General features: G+C 37.9%; 1 protein-coding gene across 9 annotated transcripts in view; it reads left to right on the forward strand.

The window, feature by feature from the left end:
* PDE4D (phosphodiesterase 4D) overlaps positions 1-25,966 on the forward strand; it is a 1,582,769-nt gene that overhangs the window by 1,285,785 nt on the left and 271,018 nt on the right. The window contains exon 1 of one of the 9 annotated variants that reach the window (XM_027980061.3): positions 1,998-2,764. The exons of the other annotated variants lie outside the window; for them this stretch is intronic. Coding sequence (XP_027835862.1) covers positions 2,700-2,764 — 65 coding nt within the window. The 5' untranslated portion in view covers positions 1,998-2,699. Of the gene's footprint in view, positions 1-1,997; positions 2,765-25,966 lie in introns of those variants that run through there. 9 annotated transcript variants of the gene reach the window in all.

Raw genomic sequence — 25,966 nt, forward strand, 5'->3', positions numbered from 1 at the left:
TTTTTTTTTTTTTTCCTTTTTTCTCTACATTAAAATTTCAAGAAAAAAAGATAAACCTCTTTTCATAAGCCCCCTCCCTTCAAAAAGGGGAGTAGTTTCCCCAACTTTCTTTTGAATGTCTGAAAGTATGTGATTGGTTAACCTCCCTTAAAGTGCCAACAACGTGTTTAACATGGGACAGAGCCAAGACTCTGTGAGTGCCCTGAACAGTCACTGAAAAACCGAAAAGCTTAAGGAGCTAGCTATATGGCAAGCAGTTTATTGGCATTTACCTGAAGTGGCCTGAGAGGAGACTAAATAATAAATGCACCTTGAAGTGTGACCGGGGAGGAAGAGGTGAAGGGTTTGCTGTAATAAATAGCCAGAGGTCTGGCGAGATGCCTTACTACATTAATTTTCCAAGTCCTTTGGGTGGGTCACACTTGCGCTACAATATCCTGTCTGCAAATGCTAAATAAATACCAGGATCACGTCAGACTAAAGAACCAACGTACTAACTAATGTCATTTAAGAAATCAGGATGCTTAAAGTATTTTTCACTTGATAATTCACATTCAAATTAACTAAAGTTGGCACACCCAGACAAATGTTAATATATATCCTAGTGGAAATGTTTAGAGGGATTGGGGAGGGAAATCCAATCCTCTTCTCTTAAGAGCAATTTGAATTGTTTTGTTTGTTTTTTTTGTGGTTGTTAAAAAATTTTATTGGAGTATAGTTGATTTACAATGTTGTGTTGGTTTTATATGTACAGCAAAGTAGTTCAAAGTAGTTCATTTACATATATATTCATTCTTTTAGAGATTCTTTTCCTATATAAATTATTACAAAATATTGAGTAAAGTTCCCTGTGCTATATACTAGTTATTATACATATATATAATCCATTGGTTATCCATTCTATACACAGTAGTGTGTTTAGTGAAAGTTGCTCATTCGTGTCTGACTCTTGAAGACCCCATGGACTGTAGCCTGCAAGGCTCCTCTGTCCATTGAATTCTCTAGGCCAGAATACTGGAGTGGGTAGCCTTTCCTTTCTCCAGGGATCTCCAATCCAGGGATTGAACCCAGGTCTGCTGCATTGCAGGCGGATTCTTTACCATCTGAGATACCAGGGAATCCCAATGTTTTTAAGTTAATCCAAAACTCTTAATTTATCCCTCTCCCATACATTTCCCCTTTGGTAACCATAAGTTTGTTTTCAAAATAGATCAGTTTGGATTATGTCTACTAAAACAAAAAATATTTTATTTCAGATATAAGAACTGGGGCAGGGATTAGTTTTCAAAATAAGAGATGTTAAGATATAAGTTTCATTCTTTACTAAAGAGCTGTTAGGAATTTGCAAACCCAGAATCTTGGTATATACATACCAATCAATGAAATTTGCATATGATTTAAAAAAAAAAAAAAAGGTTTACAAAACATCCTGCAAGGAAGCAGCCTCAGTACATGAAGCCACTTGTCCAGCAACATGACATTAGATTTTTCAGTTTAAACATTACAGGATGACCAGATGCAACGATGCCCGCTACATTCTGTTTAATTTTTAAGAGACAATTTGTGTTTCTACAACCAACCCCAAAGCATGAAATTTCACTAAATGTGCCCCAAATGAACAGCTGCTAAGTCTCCCAAGTCCTCTCAACTTTACTTTTGACTAGAACTTTTAGTTTTCTGTGCCAGAGTTTGAGAAAATGATTTTTTTTTTTTTTTTTTTTTGAGGGTGGATAAACAAGTCTATGGTGAAGGGGTGTGTTCCTTGTAAAGGTGCTCGGGGAATCTTACCTTGAATAACAAGAGACACCTCATTTCTCAGAGGAGGAAATAAGTTTCGAGATGTCTTCTGTTTGGCTGGTTTACACTCCTCCTCTCTGGCGCTGATCTGCAAAGAAGCTTTGTAAATTTCAGCAATTGACTAGACCCGCTGGGCGCCGGGTCTTTTTTTTTTTTTTTCCTCTCTCTCACTTCCCTGCGATGTTTTGAACTGCCTTCCTACAGACGTCACACAGCCCTTGAGGAATAGTTTCTGCCTGGTGAGATTGAATGATAGTTCTCATTCACAAAGGCATGGAGTCAGATTCTAATCAGGGGACACAGCGGAAATTACGTTCGCAGGTACAACAGTGAGCCCAACTCAAGTGTGGAGAGCTTTGTTCCCTCTCTGACTTGGCTCCCCCGAGAGGAGTGTTTTTTTGTGGTTGCCCTGAAATGGAACTTCCCTGACAGCTCTCTGGTGTCGTTACTATACCTCGCGGTCATTTTTGTTTCCTTTCTCTCTAACCTGAGCACTTTTAGACGGTTGGAAACCTTTAATCCTGGTATTGTGGAAGTGCAAAAAAGATGCGATCAAGTGGCTCTTTCTTTCTGTTGGTTACCCTTGTGACCAGATGAAGAACAGATTCAAAATCCAGTTCCTCCCTTGGCAGTGCAAAGCAGAAAACAAACTGTCACTTCCGAACAGCCTGGTGATGGAGTAAATTCAGTATGAAAGAGGAAAAAGCTTCTGTGTCTTAGAAACCTCTCTCTGTTCTGGACTGGGGGCAGAAATTGGATTCTGGCAAATTTGGATTTCATCAAACAGCCTCCTTTGAAAATGGAATATATTTCAAGCCATCTTTGTAGAAACACAGCTGAAATGTATTAATCAGAATTCTTGAAGAGTTTTTTGTTTTTTTTTTTTTTCTTTTTCCTCCAAAATGAGCATTATCGTGAAGCCAAGATCCCGGTCTACAAGTTCCCTGAGGACCTCAGAGGGAGTGTGGTAACGTGCTTTTCTCTCCTGCTTCTCCCCTTCTTTCATTTAAAGATTGACGTAATCCTGGAGTATTTAGTAACTGCTGACGAGGTTCAGGAGTTAGGTGTGATGTTAGGGCTTTGTAAGAAAGAGCACAGTGTTGGTGACACTTTCACCCTCTATTTTGTTGCTCGATTTTGTTTACTCTAAAAACAAGGGTGCTCACACTTTTTTTTTTTTTTTTAAGACTCATGCACCATAGCAATTCATTTGGTGACAAGTTTTAGAAGAGGAAGGAAACTTGCAAAAACCTGGGAAGTTTAGAAAATGAAAACTTATCATTTTTCACTGTCTGATCTGCCTGCGTGTGTTCTTATCTCTCTTGCCTGATAGACAAGCAGGCTAGTAGTTAACGATCTTTGCTGTGGTCTTTAGAAGTAGTACTTTAGCTTTCAGCACACAAGTATTAAAATAATTAATAATGTTTTACATTTTAATCATATAACCAGCTTGAATTTAATTATATGACTAGATGTATATCGAGTTGCTTCTCATTCAGGAATCTCCTGTTTTATTTTGTTAACATAATGTTCCCTGATAATTTTGTGGGGTTTTCTTTTTGGTAATTTTCATCTTAGTAAAAAGTATATTAACTTCAGTTTATTCTGATATTTAGTTCTGCTATTTCTTCAGTATTTGATATGGCTGTATGCACATAATCCTTAAGGAATAGTTTCTCAGTAAATAATTTTTGTGTCTAATACAGGTATTTACAAAAATATTTTTATGGCTGTTTCAGAGGTTAATTTTATTTTCTTTATCTTAGTGATTGAGTGTAAATATATAAAAAAGCTCATCTTTTTAAAATGGAAAGAATCCTTTAGACAGGAGAATTAAAAGCAATGAGTGAAGGCAGGTGTTGAGGAAAGGCTGGAAGCAAGCAGGTAAGATGCACTACATATAATCATTTGAGCAGGCAGACACACAAATAAATACTTATATTATTCGTATAGGGAATTCAGTCCACATTTATGAGATTGAGTTGTCGTTTGCTCTTCTTGTACTGCTGTTTTGTAGGGGACTAGAATCAAAAATTGTCCTGCAGTGGCATTTCTGTGAGTTTTAACAAACTATAGATGCAGATTTGATCTCATATCAATTGTGATTTTTTTAAAAATAAATGAATACATGTGATAAATTCCTCCCTGAGTTTATTTAAAGAAAAAGTTGTATCTGAACTAAATTGTATGGCTCTTTTATGCCAAATAATAAATACTGGGAAATACTTAGAATCCTTTTATAGTGCCATAACTAATATAAATCTAATATAAATGGGTAATCAGAATTTATGAGTGAATTTTATTCACTTGTGATTTCTGTCCTGCCTATGTGAAAACAGGCTCTTATACATAAATAAATAGTATTTAACCAACCTATTTGCTGTTTTTGTCTCAAACGCCAGGAGACTTAGTTCCAAATTTAGGATCCAATCAATCAGCAACACTTAGTGCATTTCAGTGTTCAGTAACATCGACATCCTTTACTCCTCTTAGGTTATCATAGTCTATTTTTATCCACAACTATTCTATTTGATTATTCTATATTATGTAAGGTCATAAATAAATAGGGCCACAGTTCAAAGTATATGTTTTAAAATATTGATTTATGAATGTGTATATTGTTCCATTTAATTTTAAATAGTTGGAGTAGTGTTTGGTTTAGATGGTGTTTACGTAAGAAGTAAATGCCTCTTTATGCTAATGATCCCTGATGACACACTGGAAACCTCCCTCTTACCTCTGTCTTATTAATAATGTAACTGTTTGGGTATATCACTGCTGTCTCTGAATCACTGCCCTGAGATTGTAATCACTGTAGTTATAGTTTAACTGTTTTATTATCCCTTTATCCTTCAATTTCTATATAACACATTTATTTATATTTATATTTTTAAATAGTAGAATCAACATAGATTATAGACTAGGTGTACAGAGGAAATACACGTGTATATATGTATACATACACACACATATATATAGATGTTTACCTGATTAACAAAAAAAGCAGCCCTTCGGCTCCCTGAACCTCTATACATACATGCCCCCGAGAATTCAGTAGGATGGTGTCCTCTCAACCCCCACCCCTACCCCCTTTCATTTTCAGAAACCAAAACCTACTTCATCCTCTTAACAACTGACTTCCCACTAGAGAGACCAAGTAAATACTCCTTTTTCAGATGATTTTATTTTGTTCTGCACTTGAGAATACTTTCTTTTGGGAGAATCATCTTTTGCCTTTATCGTAATGCTACTTATGTAAATCTTGTCTGTTCAATTGCCCCCTTTTTTCTAAGACTTTCTATTTTCTCTCTGGATGCTTCCGGACAGTTTGCTAATTGCCTTTTGCAAGAACCCAGTGCTTCAGATTGCTTTTCTTTTGCTTTTTTCCTGTTTCTTTCCAACCACTACCACAAAAGACAATCCACATGAACTTGTTATTTACAGCTCTGACTGAATCCCTTTGAGATACTCACATTTGAAAAGAGGATTTCATGACAAACTCATAATGATATTCTATATCCTTCCTCCTGGTTCATGTGCTTAAAAAACAAGCCTTTTACTTATAGTTAAAATTCTATTAATTTCTAAAAAGATAAAAATAATCTTGAAATTGGTCTGTTTCCTTATTATATAATGTTTTAAATATATATAAAGTATTATATAATAAGGATATATACTAGGTTGCTTTTATTTTTTCAATAGGTATATTTATTGACTACCTACTCTGTGCCAGGTTCTAAAAAAATTTAATTGTGGTATTAATCCTTTTGCATTCCTTTAAATATCTGCTAGAAATTGAGAAAAACATGATCTATATGTTTTCTTATGCTCATACAGTTAATAAAACTAGCAAAATCATTTATTTTGCCTTTCTGTTTCAGTCATTTTGGTAGTAATAGTCCACCTTTAAATTCTCTATGAGAAAACAAAGGCAGTTACATGTCCATAAATATTTTAATTTCACATGTCTTCAATTTAGATATAGTCAGCAGTTATATATTATAATAAAATTATGATTCTGTAGCATTTTACCACTTACAAATATATCCCAGAGATAGTTCTCATTAATCTAACCAAGACTTATGTAATTCAATTTAAATGAAAAAGAATTATCCTTACAAATATAAATATAGAAAACTTTGATCAATAAAACTGGACTTTGTTCTTTTCTGCTGTTCATTATTGGCATATATTTGTGATATTTAAGATTGTTCACTGTGTAATCTGGATCTGGTGGGGGGGGAAGATGCTATTGTCTAAGATATGACTGTGAGTCTTTTTATAAAGTACGTTTTGAAGCAGATTATTAAATATGTAAAAATTTTACTTAGGTTTATAGACATAGAAAATAAGCCTGGAAGGCTGTTTTCCAAGCCTTTAGTAGTGGTTACCTTCTAGGGTAAAAATGGCCAGAATGGAGGCAATTTTTACTCTTCTGAATATATATTCTTTTACTATATTATATGAACTTTTTCATCAAGGAATTATGACATATGAGTTTAAATATATTAAAAATATAACTGTCATGTGCATTAGCAAACTCATCTTTATATGTGTAGCCATCTGTATATCTGGTAAACAATACCTTGCTCAGTGTCCAAAATACGGCAAATAAGCATTTCAGTAGTGAGTAGATATAACTTTCTAAAAAGCGTTGCTTCTCAGATCAATAAATGATTGTTCTTTTCTATTAACTCTATTCTCCTAAATTTATAAAAGTTCAGGCTGACTGAAAATTCTTATTTTGGCTTCATGATCATAGTAAAACTACTACTTTTCTAACTGAAAATAAAAAGATGTAATGACAATAATATCTTGGAGGGAAAATTAGTTTTAACCCCTGCTATCCTAGACTCAACTATTCTCATTTTTTTTAACTTAACTTACATATCTTGAACTCTTGTAAATATTAGTTCTGTGCTCCACTTCATCAGGTATTTTTCTAATAATAAAATTTTAGCTTTCATTTTATCGAGTGTCTCTTATGAATGAGAACTCTGTGGAAAATTTTAAATATTGTTTAGTTCTTGTCATAATGTTGAAAGGAAGGAGTTGGTAATCCATATTTTATAGATGAAGAAATGAACCTAAGAAATAAAATAATTTGAGCAAGGCACTTTTAACTGCTAGGGAGTGCTGAGGTTCAGTCCCATGCCTGTCTGCTTCAGAGGCAGTGCTGTTTATTTGGGCTTCCCTGGTAGCTCAGTAGGTAAAGAATCGCCTGAAATGCAGGAGACCTGAGATTCCCTGGAGAAGGAAATGGCTACCCAGTCCAGGATTCTTGCCTGGGAAATCCCATGGATGGAGGAGTCTGGCAGGGTTGCAAAGTGCTGGACGTGACTGAGGGACTAAATCACTACCACCACTATTTATATAAGCATCACTTTTGATGACTGTCAAATTATCTATCTTGTGATTATAGCAAATGCACTAAAATATTTGGTTAGCTACTAGGGGACTGAAAAGATAAGTTGGAAGTTGACCTTCTGGGGTATGATAGCCTGTAAAGTTCCCTGATAGCTCAGTTGGTAGAGAACCCGCCTGCAATGCAGGAGACCCCGGTTTGATTCCTGGGTGGGGAAGATCTGCTGGAGAAGGGAGAGGCTACCCACTCCAGTATTCTTGGGCTTCCCTTGTGGCTCAGCTAGTAAAGAATCTACCTGCAATGCAGGAGACCTGGTTTCGACCCCTGGGTTGGGAAGATTCCCCTGAAGAAAGGGAAGACTACCCACTCCAGTATTCTGGCCTGGGAAATTCCATGGACTGTATGATCCACGGGGTCACAAAGAGTCAGACACTACCGAGCAACTTTCACTTTCAAAGTTTAAGGCTGATGTTGGGCATGAAAAATACCTATTTGAAAGGGTTTTGTGATTATTCTCTACTAGTAGCAAATAAAGTTATCTATTCCCTATTGTAGGAAAATAAAGAGCGAAAGTCAGTGCTTCTCAGTTCTAATAGATCATCTTTCCAATTTTGTTAGAAAGTCTTACTTTGTTCTCTGTAAGATCTGTGAGGCATCAGGTAAGGAACAAGTTCTCAGACTTTGTATGAAGTTTCATGATGTTTTAACTCAGCTTTGAAAAAGGTACAAAATCTTCCTTCCTGTATCTTTTATCTTACAAGGTTTTGCAAATGGGAAAACAAATGGAACTTGTATAATTTCTGCCTGTCCAGTTATACAATGTGACTGGGCTTAGGGAAGTGACTATTTTCAAGATTGCTTCAGAGCTTTGAACCTGCAATAAACCTTTTTGATCCCATTTTCTAAGTTTGTATCACATCTGGTGATATAGACGTAGAGATAATCCCAGATCTAGAGATAAGCAGTGTTTAGGAAAAGTGGTTACAATAGTTTCAATATTATTTAAAACATTAAATATATATATATATATATATATATATATATATATAAATGCTAGGGAAGCACAGAATGGAACACAGATGCTCTTTAAAGTCATAAATTATCAAATTCTAATTCTTAACTTTCTAAATGCCTTGCTCTGTGGTCAAGTTTGGACTAAACTAGGAAGTCTTTTAGAAGAATGGAGAATATAGAGAATTCTAGAACCTGTGAATGCAGTTCTTAGCATAACAGAGAAAATATTAATGTTACGCCTTTATTGTCTACCTTCAGCCTTCCTAGGCAGTTGGCTCTCCTAGGAGCATCCTGGGTGATAGGTGAGGAAGTGAATCGGGGAAGCTAAGCTAAGATGCTCTTCGGAATAACAGTGAGAAACAATAAGGGGAAGATTATGGGAAAGATCTGAAGAAGTGGCTAGAGAAATAAGAGGGAAGGTCAGAGGGGAGGCTGGAGGGACTTCAGCCCATTTTGAACCAGACACACCATCTGGCGCCCTGCCCCGTTTAATCACACTGCCACCTTCTGGCAGCAGCTCTAGTAATGAACTTGCATGTAGCAGTGGTTTTTTGTTTGTTTCTCCCTTTCATCTCAGGACTAAAAACTTCTGCCAGAGGATAAGGAAAGTCGACTTCAAGGCTTTCCATTTCTCTGTTACGTGAGGCAGAACAAGAAATTAGAAAACTAGAAACCAGGTGTAGGATATATGCACACTGAGATGACAATTTCCGAAACTTCCTTCCTGGAGAAGTTTTGATGTTTTACAGCCCGAAAGTTCAGACGTTTTGTTTATAGCTAATACTAATCTTCCTTGCTTAAATTTTAACCCGTTTCTTCCTAGTTATCAGGGTAGTGGATCAGTAGATAAGTAGATTCTCCTTTATGGAGTAAAGTGACTAGTAAGTGACTTTGTGGTCTTTTTTAATATTATGTGTAGCCGTTCGCTGAGAAGATCACCTACGAGGAGCTCGTGGAAGGCACGGGCGGCCTGGAGGAGGTCACAGCCCTTCCCGAGGGTCTGCAGGGCTGGCCTGGGGGGCCCGCTGCAGGAGAGCCCAGCCTAGCGCCTCCGCCTGGAGAGCAGCCTCCGGGACCCCTAGGAAGCAAATTAAAGCACATGTAACTGGAAGCAAAGGCACCCCACTCCAGTACTCTTGCCTGGAAAATCCCATGGACAGAGGAGCCTGGTGGGCTGCAGTCCATGGGGTTGCTAAGAGTTGGACATGACTGAGCGACATCACTTTCACTTTTCACTTTCATGCATTGGAGAAGGAAATGGCAACCCACTCCAGTGTTCTTGCCTGGAGAATCCCAAGGACGGGGGAGTCTGGTGGGCTGCCGTCTATGGTGTCACATAGAGTCGGACACGACTGAAGTGACTTAGCAGTAGCAGCAGCTCAATTGGTGTCCAACTCTTTGTGACCTCACGGACTGTAGACTGCCAGTTTCTCCTGGCCATGGGATTTTCCAGGCAAGAATACTGGAGTGGGTTACCGTTTCCTTTTCCATTTCATTTCATAGTGCAAAATACTCATTTTGAATTGTAAAGGGGATGGTACCAGTGTGACTTGTTAAAAGAAATGTTCTGTAAAACATAGTTTCAATGTGTAATTGTTTCCAGGCTTCATGGAAAAGAGTGTTCCCACTGTGCCTGCGTCTCTCTCCCGTTTAAAATACATTCAGGGTGAGAAATTCAACTTTCTAAAATGAATATGTATGAGATGTTCATGTATATATGGAATACAGAAAATAACAATTCCTAACATCTGTGATTTCACTTCATTGCAATGTGGTACAGAATTTCTTCTTTGTGTCAGGGGATTTATATGACTGAAACTGTTTTAGTTAGGATAAATTCCTGCAAAATGTGTCAACTTTTAACCAATGGCATTCTGGCAGGCAGGCAACCACTGCTGTGATGTTTTCCCTCTGCTATAGATGTGTCTTGGAACAGCAGGTAGCTCTAATCGGCAGCTGGATTACCAGCTAGCAGGGACAGCAGCCCCTGTCTACAGCGGTAACCAGAGTGACTGTTGTAATGATGCGTGTGTGTGTGTGTTCGTGTTGAGTCATGTCTGACTCTTTGTGACCCTATGGACTGTAGCCCACCAGGCTCCTTTGTTGATGGGATTCACCTTGTAAGAATGCTGGAGTGGGTTGCCATTTCCTCCTCCAGAGCATCTTCCCAACCCAGGGATCGAACCCACATAACAGATACACAATATGGAGCACCTGCTGTTCGTCAGACACTGGACTTGGTGCTGTACAAGATCTGGTTCATTTTATCTTCATAACTGCAGGAGATAAAACTCGTAAATCACAGTGCTGCAGAAAGCGTGGTCTAATTCTAAACCCCATGTTTTTTGTGGTGGTGGTATTGCTTTTGTTTTATCCAGTCTTCTCCCCTCTCTCCACTGCTCTGGTCACTCATGATTCTGCCTCCTCGTATTGCAAAAGTGGTCAGTAGGCTGCTGCTCATGCCTTTCCTTTCTGTCCTAGATTATTTCAAGGTTCTCTTTTTAACCACGTACAGCTCAAGAACAAATACCTTTTGTATTTGTCTGCCTTCTTTCTCAGGGTGTGCACACAAGCCTTCCACCACGGACCATAGAGATGGATGGAGACGTGGAAAGTGGACTTTGGCCCAACTTCATTCTCTAGAAATCTAGCTAGTTCTTGATGTATTCAGTTTATTGACCCTCTCCCCCAGTCTGACTATAAATCGCACTGTTTTCTTCCTCTCTGGCATTTGACCAGCGAGTAGAACCATAAACTCTTGGAAATGAATAGGACCACAGAAAATAACCTATAATCTAATTCTCCCCACCCCGACCCCATTTTTAGAAGTGGAAAAGTTTTGCTGGTCTTTAACTTCCAGTCAAATAAGGTCAAGAAAATGGTTAGAAACAATGTCAGTGTTTTCATGGGCAACAGATTTTGTTGGAGAAATATTTTTCTTAAAACTCAAACACAAAGTTTGAAGTAAAATACAGAGCTAAAACTTTGTCAGGTAAATTCGTGAAAGTATTTCCATTTATAATTTGTATGGTACTTTAATGTAATTCTTAAACTTATGTCTGTGAGGTTAGCTAATATCATGATAATTCTGTCACAACTTCAAAGTTGGATTGAAGGAATATGTATGGAGAGGTATGGAGGTTGAGGTCACTGTGATCTCCTGTAGGAAATTCAAGACAGTGCCTTGTCCAAAGACCTCCACAAGTAACTAAACTCTGATCAGTAACATTTTTTGAAAGTCACATAGCTTATGAAATTGCTAAAATTCATGTTTTGAAATTGTAACTTTATTCTTCTCTCTTCTCTAAAACATAGCTCACTGAAGTAAAAATCATGGTAATTGCTATTTACTGGGTGCTTTTGTGTCAGATATCAGGCTGTGTGTTTGAAAAGAATTACTCCATCAAGTCTCATTATAAATCCTATGAGGCACACATTATTATTGTTCCTCATTTTCTAGAATAGTAAGGAAAACTTACCCAAGATTGCATGGTAAATAAGAGAATTTCATGGATTCACATACTTTTAAAAATTATTAAATGTTATTATTATTATTATTACCTGGCCACACTGTGTAGCATGTGGGATCTTAGTCCCCTGATCAGGGATCGAACATGTATCCCCTGCCTTGGAAGTGCCAGGGAATTCCCATAATGTTACCTTTAGTAATGATATGTATGTAAATATGTCAGATAAGTTAATTAACTTAATTGAAATTAATTAAAGTCCTTAGCACAGTAGCTGATTCCTTGAATCAGGAAATGTTAGCTTGTATTATGCATTTTTCAAGTTTGTATATTATTGGGATTTTCAAAATAAGAACTGTAGGGTGAAAGAGCTTATTTTCTGTGAGACAGTCTTCTTGGGACACCTCAAACTGAGCCTTTATACAAAGCTAGGTGTTCTGGATAAATCACACTGTGCTTCAAAGATCTATTCAGGTGGGTCAAAGAATGAATGATATAGAGAAGGTAGCAGAGCAAGAAGTGATCAGTTGGAAGCTAAGATGCTTCTGATTTAGTTGTTTAAAAATAGGTCAGAATCCTCTAGGACAGCAGTCCCAGGCAGTGGGTTAATCTCACAGGAAGGGCTTGTTGTTGTTCAATCAGTAAGTCTGACTCTCTGTGACCCCATGGGCTGCAACACACCAGGCTGCTCTGTCCTCCTCTATCTCCTGGAGTTTGCTCAGACTCGTGTCCATTGAGTCGGCAATGCTTTGTAACCATCTCATCTTCTGCTGTCCACTTTTCTTTTTGCCTTCAGTCTTTCCCAGCATCAGGGTCTTTTCCAGTGAGCTGGCTCTTCACATCAGGTGGACAAAGTATCAGGAGCTTCAGCTTCAGCCTCAGTCCTTCTAATGAATATTCGGGGTTGATTTCCTTTATTTTTTGTTTACTTTTTTTTTTTTACTTGTTTGTTTTATTTTATTTTTTTACTTTACAATACTGTATTGGTTTTGCCATACATTGACATGAATCCGCCACGGGTGTACATGAGTTCCCAATCCTGAACCCCCCTCCCACCACCCTCCCCATATTATCTATTGACTGGTTTGATTTCCTTGCAGTCCAACGGACTCCCAAGAGTTCTCCAGCACCACAGTTCAGAAGCATTAATTCTTCATTGCTCAGCCTTCTTTGTGGTCCAACTCTCACATCCATACATGATTACTGGAAAAACCATAGCTTTGACTATGCAGACCTTTGTTGGCAAAGTGACATCTCTTCTTTTTTTCATATGCTATCTAGGTTTGTCATAGCTTACCTTCCAAGGAGCAAGCGTCTTTTAATTTGATGGCTGCAGTCACCATCTGCAGTGATTTTGGAGACCAAGAAGATAAAATCTATCACTGTTTCCACGTTTTCCAAATGTATTTGCCATGAAGTGATGGGATGGGATGCAATGATCTTGTTTGTTTGTGTTTTTTAATGCTGAATTTCAAGCCGGCTTTTTCACTCTTCTCTTTTGCCCTCATCAAGTGGCTGTTTAGTTCTTCACTTTCTGCCGCCTGGTGGTTCAGTCTTACTGTGCGTCATTGCCAGGCCTTCCCTGTCTTTCCAGAGCCCCTGCTCCTCTAGTCCTGACATGCCTTCTGGGTTGTGTAATATACAGATTGTTATCTCCATAGCCTGTCTCCTCATCCTTAGCAGGTCCCAGACTGGGTAGGACTCCTGTTCAGTTTTACTCTGCCATTCTAGCATAGCACGAGCCTCTTTCTCCATCTAGAAAGACAACATGCAAAAAAGGGGATTTGGTTAGATCAGTTCCTGTGGCCCAGAGTATAGTTTCAGGATGAGCTGGAGAGCATAGAGGCTGGAAATGTAGAAAGCGCGATGGGTTAGTGAGAGCAGCCAATTAGTATTCCATTGTCTCTGCTCTGTTCTTATTTTATTATGAGTAGTTACCAATTAAAAAATGTGTAAAAGCTTTACTTTGTTATAATTAACAACTGTTCCTTGGGCTAAAAGGTGTGATTGAGGGTGAGGCTCACCACCTTGAGGAAAAAAATTGGGTCACTAAAGATTCCCTGAATCTCTGCTTGAGAAAAATAGTCCCGATTGTTAATCTGAGTCCTGCTGTTAAAATTGCGTCTAATTGTATATGAATCAGAAAGTGTTTCCATGGTAATGTAAAACACAAAAATAGCAGCAGACTTACTGTTAGCAAACATCCCTTTGTAAATGTTTTTATAATTGGGAAAATCATTTTACATACATAGCCGTGAAATTATACCCTGACTTAGAAATACACATGAAATGTGTCCTTAATTGTAATGTCTTTCACATGTAAATAACAAAGGAAATAGACAATCCTCTTTGTTTAAAACCAAGATTGCTAATCATTTTCATCTGTGGCCCATTAGTAGTGGCCACGTGGAATAATACTGGGAGCTGCACTGAGATTTCAGAAAAAGTGCTGCCAACTTTTTGGTGATGCCACCAAAGAGAAAAGGGATATCATGGGGCGCTGCTTGGCATTTTAAGTGGCCCTGATGGTCTCAGAATGATTCTTTACATTTTAACTCTGCCATTAAATTTGCACAAAAATTAAGTTGTAGCAAAAGCAGTATTTATATGTCCATACAAATCTGTGTGTGTATTTTTTAGAAACTTTGACATGTTTTTGTCATTTGTCGCCTATGAAGAACATGTATACATGTCATAAACCGTAACTACTCTTTTTGGATGTTGCAAACTAGAAAAAAAGAGAAAAATTAGTAATTCCTATTATCAGTGGCCACCCTTATAATCAACACCCTGATTAAAAATAATGCTGCCAGCAACTCTAAAGCCACCTTTGTGCCCCTTTTAGCTACTGCCCACCAGCACGAAGTGTAACAGCTATCCTGGTTTCCAATAAATCACAGAATACTGTTTTCTACTTCTGAGTTTTATATAAAATGAATGAATACAGTTTGTACTGTTTTGTGGCTGGTGGGTTTTATTTTCCCTGCCAATTGATGTTTGAGAGTTTATCCCATGTTGATGTAGTTGTATGTAGTCCATTCATTTCTCACTAATGTACAGTTAAGCAAATTTTTGTTTTAAATATAAATTCAGGGTAAAAATATGCTAATTGTTTAGGTCACAGTTCGGTGTTTAGGACTATCAGTTCAGTTCAAAACTGTTGTTAATTTGTAGTAATCATTTGAATACAATTTCATGTGCAAGCTGTTGCTCGGATTCACCCTCAATGGGCATTTCCTCTGGGAAGCTTTCCTGGCCTTCCCATTCAGAATTAAGATGTTCTTCTCTGTGTTCACAGTAGACCTGGTCCATTTCTCTAACAAAGCACCTGAAGCATGGCAACAACTGACTGCTGTCTTGCCTGCCTGTCCTCAGGGACTGTGAATGGGTTGTAGGGTAGACTGGGTTTTTTCATCTTTGGGTACCCAGCATGGTGCCTATCCCAACAGCAGGATTGTGCATCTGTCTGTTGCGTGCAGAGAGAACAAGGAGTTGTGTTACATCACCAGGAAAACATCCCAATCTGTATTTATGTTTAATTTCATTTTAATAGATGGCGCTCTGCTAAGAATTGTACTGAATTGTGAAGGCAGAATTACTGTGGCGAAGAATTGTAAAGTATCAGATCAGAGAGGATGTTTGCCTGTTTTCCTGTGGGTTTTACCCTTAGTTTCCCAACTTCATTGGTAATTCCAGTCTCAACACTTCTCCTTATTCCCACGTGAGTCCCCTGTCTATTAATAGAATCTACCTTCCCAGTGTTCCTCAACATTTCTCTTTGCCTGAGTGACCCACCTCAGGACCATCAACTAACCATGACTGGCGTATGCAGGTGCTGATGTGTGCTGTACACGTTCATCACCCAGGGGACATATGGTTGACTTTCTCTAGAAGTGAAGTGAGGTCACTCAGTCATGTCCAACTCTTTGCGGCCTCATGGACTGTAGCCCACCAGGCTCCTCTGTCCATGGGATTTTCCAGGCGTGAATTACTGGAATGGGTAGCCATTTCCTTCTCCAGGGGATCTTCCCGACCCAGGGATCGAACCCAAGTCTCCTGCATTGCAGGCAGATGCTTTACTGTCTGAGCTACTTTCTCTAATTCTTTATCAATTCGGTGTTCTCTTCATCTGAGAGACCCACTTGGGGCAAGACCACAACCACTGCTTCAGGCTCACTTCGGCTTCATCGCCAGCCTTTTGAAGCCACCACATCAGACTCCATGGCTGGGATGTTAAGTCAGGGACCAAGTGTGGCCTAGAGCCCTAACCTCTGGCCTCCAAAGTCTGGGTGAGCATTCCTTCCTGGATTGTGCACTTTCCCCACTATTAAGTTGCTTTTAGTTTACCACATTTCTAGACTTAAATTTTTCAGAATACTAAGAAATTAAGTCTTAATCCTTAGTAATTGAGGATTTGTTTTTAGTGTGGTACAAGATCATTTTCTAGCCACTTGACCATGAAATCTGGTTCTATAGCTTAAAATATACTGTTCTTAAAGAAGAGTTTTGTTTCTGTAGCACTTTAATTAGTTGCAAAGATAAAGGTGTATTTTTCATTGCTTCACTTAACAATGTTTATTAACTCAGTTCTGCTTTAGGCACCCTGATGGGTCTTAAAGAGACATTGATGAAATATTAGCCCTCACCTTCATAAAATTCCCAATCCAGTGACTTTCTAAAGTATTCCTGTGAGGCAGAAGATTTCTACTTTTACAGTTTTCTATATCCCTAGGATTTCTTTTGCTTTCATGATAAAAAAACATTTATAGTTTAAAAAGTGAGTGGTTCGGTTGCTCTCAAAAATCCAGCAGTGAACAGAATAATTGAAAAACCTGACTACTTGAATTTAGGGTGTGGTAATATGAAATAAATCTGGGATATTTGATTTTTTTAAACCAAAATATTTTCCCTGAGATTAGAGGAATATTTTCATTCTAGGTAAATTGCTTATTTAATCACCTCCTAACAAGGCTATGTCAGCCAAATTAAATGTTTAAGTTCATTTTATTTAAATAAGCTTTAGAACCAGCAGATTTCTCTCTTATTTAGATGACTTTAGCATTTAAATTTTCAAAGAGAAAGCATATAAACTAGGAAATTTTAATGTATATAGAGGAAGAGAACATGAGAAGGAAAATGAGATAAATAGAAAAAAATGAAGTTTAAACAAAAATAACTCATATTGACATTTGACATAATTTGTCTTATTACCAAAATTTCTGTCTTCACAGGTAATGTGCAGGAGATTCATTTTTATAGTACCTAGTTAATTTTTAAAAAATGTTTGAGGACTCTGTTTCACATTAGTGAAAATGAAGGAAAATAAGCTTTTCCTTTCCACAAATGGCCACTACTAGTTTGCTTGCCAGCACTGAGTAAAATAAACTAATTTTACTATTACCATGGTTGAGTGCAGTTATATTCCTTTAAACATCTTGCATAATCCATGGCTTTAACTGCATTAATCTAAATAAGGTCATTTCATCAAATAGGGATCTAATAAGAGCTTTGGAAAGAACTATCAGAGACCAGATTCCATTTAGAAATCAGATGAAAATGGCATTCATGTCCCATTGTTGTTTGGTATAAAGAATTTGCTCTTAAGGATTACAGTTGCCATACAAGGGGACCACACAAAGGAAAGCCTGCCTACCACCAAAATACCAAATATTATCAGACTTTCACAGTGAACTGTGTCAGTACATGATTCCCACCAAACATATGAACTACTGGTATTTTAGCAGTAGTCCGGTTAGCAATTACAGCAGCTCTGGCTCTATAGTATTAACTAATTTTTTTAAAAAAATTTTTTATTATTTATTTATTTTTTATTTTACAATACTGTATTGGTTTTGCCATACATTGACATGAATCCGCCGTGGGTGTACATGAGTTCCCAATCCTGAATCCCCCTCCCACCTCTCTCCCCATGTCATCTCTCTGGGTCATCCCAGTGCACCCAGTCTGACATTAGAACCTACCACATTTAGTATACCCTGTCTCTTCAGTGGAATTCCCTGATGGCTCAGGTGGGAAAGAATCTGCCTGCAGTGTGAGTAACCTGGGTTCAATCCCTGGGTTGAGAAGATACCCTGGAGAAGGGAATGGCTACCCACTCCAGTATTCTTGGGGCTTCTCCGGTGGCTTAGATGGTAAAGAATCTGCCTGGACTGTGGGCAGTCCATAAATAACTTTTATATACTTGAGCCGGTAGTCAGAAAAACTAGATGATTTTAAACTTTGCAAAGTGTATTTGTAAGATTTTAATTGAATCATAAATTAATTTCTCACTAGAATCTCCTACGTCTCCTGGTATTGTCCCTTCTGTCATCCCTTCTTAAATAAGTCTTTTTTTTTTTTTTCACTTGTAGTTTTGCTCTGTTGGTGATTTGACTTTCCCTGTCAATTGGTGATCATTTATGTATAAAGCACAGATGTTCATTCTTTTAAATTTCACTCATGTGTCATATCCTAATAGTCAAAAATTGCTGAAGTTTCCAATAATCAAAGCAAAATTTTAGATGATTTCCTTCGATAAACTATATAATTTGTTTGAAGTACCAAACCTGTTTGCTTCCATGATCCTTGTCCTTTATAGGTCTTTATTTCTACTTTATCTTTACACAGAAGGCGGGTAAAGTACAAATACAGACCTCCATATGCAAACCTGGGCTTCCCCACAGTTTTAAAGCACCAAATTCCCTTGGTGCCGGTGACTCGAGGCACTTCATCTTCACTCATTTGCTTCCTGAATATTGCATAAGTGTAACCAAGTCTGTAAATTTCAAATTCATATAAAGAAGCTCTAGCCTTCAAGGCAAAAAACTTAATTGAATATCAAATGAATACCTTTTGTTCTCTGAACTATTTCTAAATAAAAGTTGCTTTAAAATCCTCTTTGATTTTCTGTATTCTTTAGGGCCCAAGTTGGACTGTCAACCTATTTGGAGAGAAGAAAACCAAACCAACCAACAAACAACAAAAAACCTCTCAGGAAAATCTTTTTAAATATATGAAAATCTATTCTGGCTATTCTGATAAAGAAATGATAGTGCCTTGCTTATCAACTCAGGTTGAAACTTGTGATTTCCTGTAAAATTGGTTGGGAAAGGAAGTTAAATCCATGAAAACTTCTGTCGAGTTTGGTCTCAATCCTAGCAATTTCTGATTTAGGATAAGTGTCCTGAATAAATGCAAACATACTGGTGGGGAGAAAGAAATACTTCTTGTAATAAATGAGTTATGAGTAATAGGAGTAATAGAAAATAAAGGCTGACCCCTCAAAATAATTCTGATGACTTAAGAGAGATTTGAGGAGTGACTCTGAGTAACTCTGAGTTGGTTTTACTGGTCGGTGGGTCAATGGAAAATTATGCTGTGTATAAAAATATCTGGAATCTTTGAGAGAAAGTCATTTTTTCCCCCTTAGTTATCTAAGAAAACCTTTATCTGTTTTATAGAAAGAAATCAAAAGCACGTAAGCTTCCAGCATCAGGAATAGATTCATTTTTGTGTTCCATGGAAGAGTCAATGGCTGGTTTTGAACCTTGAGATCACTTTGATGCTAGACCTTATCTGCTTGACTGCATTCAAAGAACTTTTATTTCTTTAGACCTTAGGGAAATACAGGACATGGTATCACAGAGCTGAAACTCAGAGGCAGTTTGCAATTGCTAACAGTAGAGATGGGAGAGGTAGGGAGTATCCTGAAGTCAGGTCAAATTCAAAACTAGGCTCCTCCAGTTACAAGCAGGGTGATCTTGTACATGGGGGAAAATAATCCTTGGAGTTCCTAGAGAGGATGAATGAAGGACGTCTTAGAAAGTATTTACTTGGCACAGTGCTGGGCACACAAGAAGTCAAATAAGCGTTAGTTTATTCATTTTCAGAGGGGAAAACTCCTAATCATGTTTTTGTGTTTATGTTCTCATGTTAGTTTTCATTTTAGTTTTGGCTCAAGTTACTCTTAAACACAAGTTACTGTTTTAGGATATAAGAATTTGACCATTTAACAAAATGATAATATAAGATATAACACATATATGACATTTCACAAGTGAAAGAACAATGGAAATTTTACTAAAAAAAAAAGTATTAATGGCTCTAGGTAAAATCTAATTATTGTTTAATTTGGAGATTAATGCATATAAATCTTGGCTTAATCTAAACTTATTATTCTGTTAAATAAATTTACATGCATATGGAATAAATCAGCCTCACTTATAGCTAAATCTAGATTGAAACCTTCTTTGACATAGCTCTGTTAAAAATAGATATTATTTTCTAAATATTACAGTATTTAGAAATATGTTACTTTGTTCGATTCTTAAACATACATAAGTTCCATTTTAATAGTGGTCTACAGTGATGTCACAAGAAGATTAGAGATATAAAATGCTTTTTTATTAAAAAAGTATAGTTCAGACAGACTATATGCTTAGGATAGTTTGCTCTAGTTTTGTGTCAGGGAGTTTCTGTATCCATTGAGTTGGATACACATGAATTTGAGCAAAATCCAGGAGTTAGTGGGGAACAGGAGAGCCTGGTGTGCCTCAGTCCATGGAGGCACAAAATCAGACATGAGTTAGCGGCTGAACAACAGCAGCAACAAAGTTTCTATGTATTCCTATAAAGACAAACATATACTTGATTTTTGATATGTGCCAGGCATTGAGGATACATCGATGCGTCCCTCACTTCATGGAGCTTATGAAGTAAAAATAATTGTTTTTCATTATGTTTAATAATTATTTTTACTCCATAAGCTTGATGAAGCGAGGGAGACACCAATACATCCCAGTGGCTTAGGGTTAAGAACTCACCTGCCAGTGCGGAAGACATGAGTTTGATACCTGGGTTGGCAAGATCCCCCTGGAGGAGGCCATGGCAACCTACTCCAGTATTCTTGCCTGGAGAATTCCATGGACAGAGGAGCCTGGCAAGCTACAGTCCATGGGGTCACAAAGAGATCAGACAAGACTGAAGCGACGGAGCATGTATGCACAAATAAAATGATTCCCTATATGGTAAGTGCAGTGAAGAGAATACTACACAGAAGGCTGAATTAACGTGTGTGTGTCCTGGAGATGTACTTTAGTTGAGTGGTCAGGGAAGCTAAGAACGTGAAGGAACCAGCTGAGCAAAGTGATGGGAGAAGAAGAGTACAGCATTTGGCTCTCACATTCAGATTCCCAGTGGAAGTTGGAAATCTAAAAATGATGGGTTCCCTCCTGTCCTTGGTGTTGATCTTTGGCTGGGTTGTTTTCTACATGTTCCTGAGCCTAACCTCTGGTATTGGAATGTTCTTGAGAGTCTTGATGGGCAGAGGTCAAAGAAAGTGAACTTCACTTAGGGATGGAAGGAAAGCCTTCTGGAGTAGAAGAGTGCCATGCAGCTGCACCTTTCTCTTCTTGATGCAAAGTGTATGAGCCTCCCAAGTGTAGACTTGCTAGAGTTGAAAAGCATTTTTTATTAGGCTTAAGATTCTCATTGATTTTCATTGCCTCACAGGAATCACTGAGAACTACTTAGCCCTTTGATCACCTTTAAAACATAACACTAGGATCTGTGTTTTCTAATCGCAAATTTACTTCTATTTTAGATAGCATGTCACCCCCTAGGGCAAGCCATATTGAATTTTCTCTGCCTGTGAGTACCTAGATTTCAGTGTTCTAATACCTCTATGGGCTTAGTTTAGTTAAGGTTTGAATTCAAAATGTAGTTGATGAATAGATACATGTTTAAAAAAAATGATTCTAGCAACTTGCTAGAGTAATCTTCACAAAGGATATAATTTGGCCTTCAGCTGATGGAAAGGTGTGCCCCCTGTGACAGTATGAATGGTGAAAAAGACAGAAGTTCTATTTGGCAAGACTGCTTGAGACATATGTCATTTTTTCCCCCTTGCATTCCTCAGTAGTTCATGAATGGGTTCTATCAGCTCCAGACAGTGAGCACACTGAAACTCCTCACAAATCAGAAAGCAACAAAATAATGACAAAAGCAACAATAACAACCAAAACTAAGTTAATTAAGGGTTTAGTGTGAAATATAGGGTGTTGGGTTCCTTTTTATTGGAGTATAATTGCTTTATAGTGTTATGTTTCTGCTGTACAACAAAGTGAATCAGCTGTATGCATGCTTATATCCCCTCCCTTTCGGATCTTATAGCCCACCCCCATGCCACCCATCTAGGCCATCACAGAGCACTGAGCTGAGCTGCCTGTGCTACAGAGTACCTTCTCACTATCTGTCTGTCTGTCTTACATGTGGTACTCGTGTTTATGTCAAACCTAGTATTTTACATATGGTACTTGTGTTTATATCAAGCCTAATCTAATTCACTCCACCCTCCCCTCCTCCCACCATGCCCACATGTCTGTTCTCTGTGTTTGTGTCTCTGTTCCTAGCATATTGCATCCTAATTCTTTTGACAACCTAATGTCTGTTAAAATGTATGCGTAACTTTTTGTTACTGTCGACCTTAAAAGTTTGTTAGTATCCGCCATTCCTTGACCATAGGGAATAACAGTTTCCTTTCCCCAGATACCTCTATTTAGAGATGATAATGCAGCTAAGGAGAACCACTCAAAAACAACTCCAAAATGAGCCAGAGAGAGTGGAAGGAAGAAAAGGGGAGAATGAATGCATCCAGACATAGCCCTGTGTTTCATGGACACTCAGAAATCTTTTTGCACGATCAGAACTTCACAGAATGACATTACACCAAGTTTACTGCTGCCCTGGAGTGTTCCATTTCTTTTGATGACAGTTTTGCCTTCTTAGAATTTAAATAGTCTAATCAGATTTTGACAGTTGATGTTTATCTTAATTGAAACAGATTCTCTTCATCCTTTTGCCGTTAGACTCCCTCTGAAAGGTCACTTTAAATGGGCACGGCATGTGGGAAACCGCATAATGAATTCAAATAAATTCATGTCTGTTAAAAGGAGTTCTCTCTTGCTCAAGTTTCAGAGCTTACGTAGAATAAGCCAGTTGGGTTTTGTCTTAATTTCTTTTCAAAGGAGCTTGTTGTGCTTCTTCTTTAATGCTCTCATAACAGAAAATGGGAAAATTGTCAATTTTCATTTAATCTTGTTCAGAAGAATGTGTTTTGCTCAGTGATTATGCTTGTTTAAACTGAGTTTTTATAGCTACTGCAGCTGTCAACAAATTTAGAGGTATACTTTGGTTACATTGTTTAAGGTTTCTTTATATTGTGTATCTTTAATGTATCAGCTCCACTCTTGACATTTTTTCTCGCTGTTGGCCTATGTAAAAGTGCAAAAATATATGTATAAAAATGTTCTACTGCAATTTTTATAATAGAAAACTAGAAATAGCCTAAGTCCCAATTAGTATCTGAGAAGGCGATGGCACCCCACTCCAGTACTCTTGCCTGGAAAATCCCATGGACAGAGGAGCCTGGTAGGCTGCGGCCCATGGGGTTGCGGAGAGTCGGACACGACTGAGCGACTTCCCTTTTACTTTTCACTTTCATGCATTAAAGAAGGATGGCAACCCACTCCAGTGTTCTTGCCTGGAGAATCCCAGGGACGGGGGAGCTTGATGGGCTGCCGTCTATGGGGTCACACAGAGTCGGACACGACTGAAGTGACTTAGCAGCAGCAGCAGCAGCAGCAGCAGCAGCAACAACAGCAGCAGCAGCAGCCAATTAGTATAGGGCTCATTCAACAATTTTGTATAACATTAATGAAATACTATGTAGCTGTGAGGAATGTCTCTTATATACTGGTATAGAGTTATCTGTAGGTAATGTTGACTATTAGTTACTATTACTGTCATAATTTGGAAAAATGGTACTCATACTCAGAGTTCTCCACTCATTAATCTTCTTTGTGTATCCCTTAAAATTTATGTAAAAGCAAACAATGAAACTATAAATTCTATTCACGACCCCTTTCACACAAAAAGAAGCATTGTCTACCTGTTCACTGTCCCAAAGCTTCTGTTTTTCACTTCCCAACATATTGGTACATGGAGAGGCTTCTTGCTTTTATGTTTGAAGGGAATTTATTGAGGTATAATTCACATGCCATGTTAATCCCTCATTAAAATTATATAGCTAATGAATTATTAGTATATTCACAGAGTTGTGCAATAACACAATTCATTGTGGTTATTTTATCACCCTGGAAGAAACCCAGTTCCCCACAGCTGTCACCCTTCCACGTGACCTCTCTACTCCTAGCCCTAAGCAACTATTAATCTACTTTTGGCTCTATTAGGTTTGCCTGCTCTGAATATTTCATTTAAATAGGATCATGTAATATGTTGTTTTTCCTGACTGACTTCCTTCACTTAGCACGTTTTCAAGGTTCGTCTATGCTGTAGTGTGTATCTATCAGTATTTTGTTTCTTTGTAAGGGCAAATAATATTCCATTGTATAGATACACCACCTTCAGTTTATTCATTCTTCAGATGATAGACATGTGGATTGTTTTCACCTTTTGGTTACCATGAGTTATACTACTGTGAATATTTATATAAAATTTTTCTTGTGTCCCAGTTCTGTGAAAATATCATTGGTAAGTTTGATAAGGATTGCATTGAATCTGTAGATTGCTTTGGGCAGAATAACCATTTTCACAATATTGAAACCAGTCGATACTAAAGGCAATCAACCCTGAATATTCATTGGAAAGACTGATGCTGAAACTGAAGCTCTAATATTTTGGCCACCTACTGCAAAGAGCTGACTCATTGGAAAATACCCTGATGCTGGGAAAGATTGAAGGCATAACGAGAAGGGGATGACAGAGAGCAAGATGGTTGGATGGCATCACCGACTTAGTGGACATGAGTTTAACAACCTCTGGGAGATGGTGAAGGACTGGGAAGCCTGGTGTGCTGCAGTCCATGAGGCTGCAAAGAATTGGACACGACTGAGCAACTGAGCAGCAAGAAGAACAAGAACGTGGTCCAGCTCTCCACCTGTTTGTGTCATCTTTGATTTCTTTCTTCAGTGTCTTACAGTGTTCTGCATACAGGCCTTTTGTCTCTTTAGGTAGGTTTATTCTTAGGTGTTTTATTCTTTTAGTTGCAGTGGTGAATGGGCTGTATATGAAAACACAAAAGACCCTGAATAGCCAAAGCAGTCTTGACAAAGAAAAATGGAGCTGGAGGAATCAACCTTCCTGACTTCAGACTATACTATAAAGCTACAGTCATCAAGACAGTATAGTACTGGCACAAAAACAGAAATATAGACCAATAGAACAAGATAGAAAGCCCAGAGATAAACTTATCCACCTATGGACACCTTATTTTTGACAAAGGAGGCAAGAATATACAGTGAGAAAAGACAGCCTCTTCATGAAGTGGTGCTGGAAAAACTGGACAGCTACATGAGAAGAATGAAACTAGAACGCTTCCTAACACCATACACAAAAATAAACTCACAGCAAGATCCTCTGTGGCCCACCTCCTACAGTAATGGAAATAAAAGCAAAAGTAAGTAAGGGGGACCTACTTAAAAGCTTTTGCACAACAAAGGAAACAATAAACAAGATTAAAAGACAGTCCTTACAGCAAAAGAGATGCAGATGTATAGAGCGGACTTTTGGACTCTGTGGGAGAGGGAGAGGGTGGGATGGTTTGGGAGAATGGCATTGAAACATGTATATTATCATGTAAGAAATGAAGCGCCAGTTCGATACAAGATACAGGATGCTTGGGGCTGGTGCACGGGGATGATCCAGAGGGATGGTATGGGGTGGGAGGTGGGAGGGGGATTCAGGATTGGGAGCTCGTGTACACCCATGGCGGGTTCATGTCAGTGTATGGCAAAACCAATACAGTATTGTAAAGTAAAATAAAGTAAAAATAAAATTTTTAAAAAATAAATAAAAGACAGTCCTTAGATTGGAAGAAAATAGTTGCAAATGAAACAACTGACAAAGGATTAATATCCAGAATATATAAGAAGCTCATACAGCTCAATATTAGGAAAATGAACAGCCCAATCAGAAAAGGAACAGAAGACCTAAACAGACATTTTTCCAAAGAAGATATATAAAATGTACACCTAGTTAATAAACACATGAAAAAATGCTCAACATCACTAGTTATTATAGAAATGCAAGTCAAAACTACTGTGAGGTATCACCTAACACCAGTCAGAATGGCCATCATCAAAAAAATCTACAAACAATAAATGCTGGAGAGGATGTGAAGAAAAAGGGACCCTCCTACACTGTTGGTGGGAATATATACTGATATAGCCATTATGGAGAACAGTATGGAGAATCCTTAATTTTTTTGAATTAATTAATTAATTTTAATTGGAGGCTAGGAATAAAT

This window comes from Ovis aries, chromosome 16 (assembly GCF_016772045.2).
Source record: "Ovis aries strain OAR_USU_Benz2616 breed Rambouillet chromosome 16, ARS-UI_Ramb_v3.0, whole genome shotgun sequence".
Classification (NCBI taxonomy): Eukaryota; Metazoa; Chordata; class Mammalia; order Artiodactyla; family Bovidae; genus Ovis; species Ovis aries.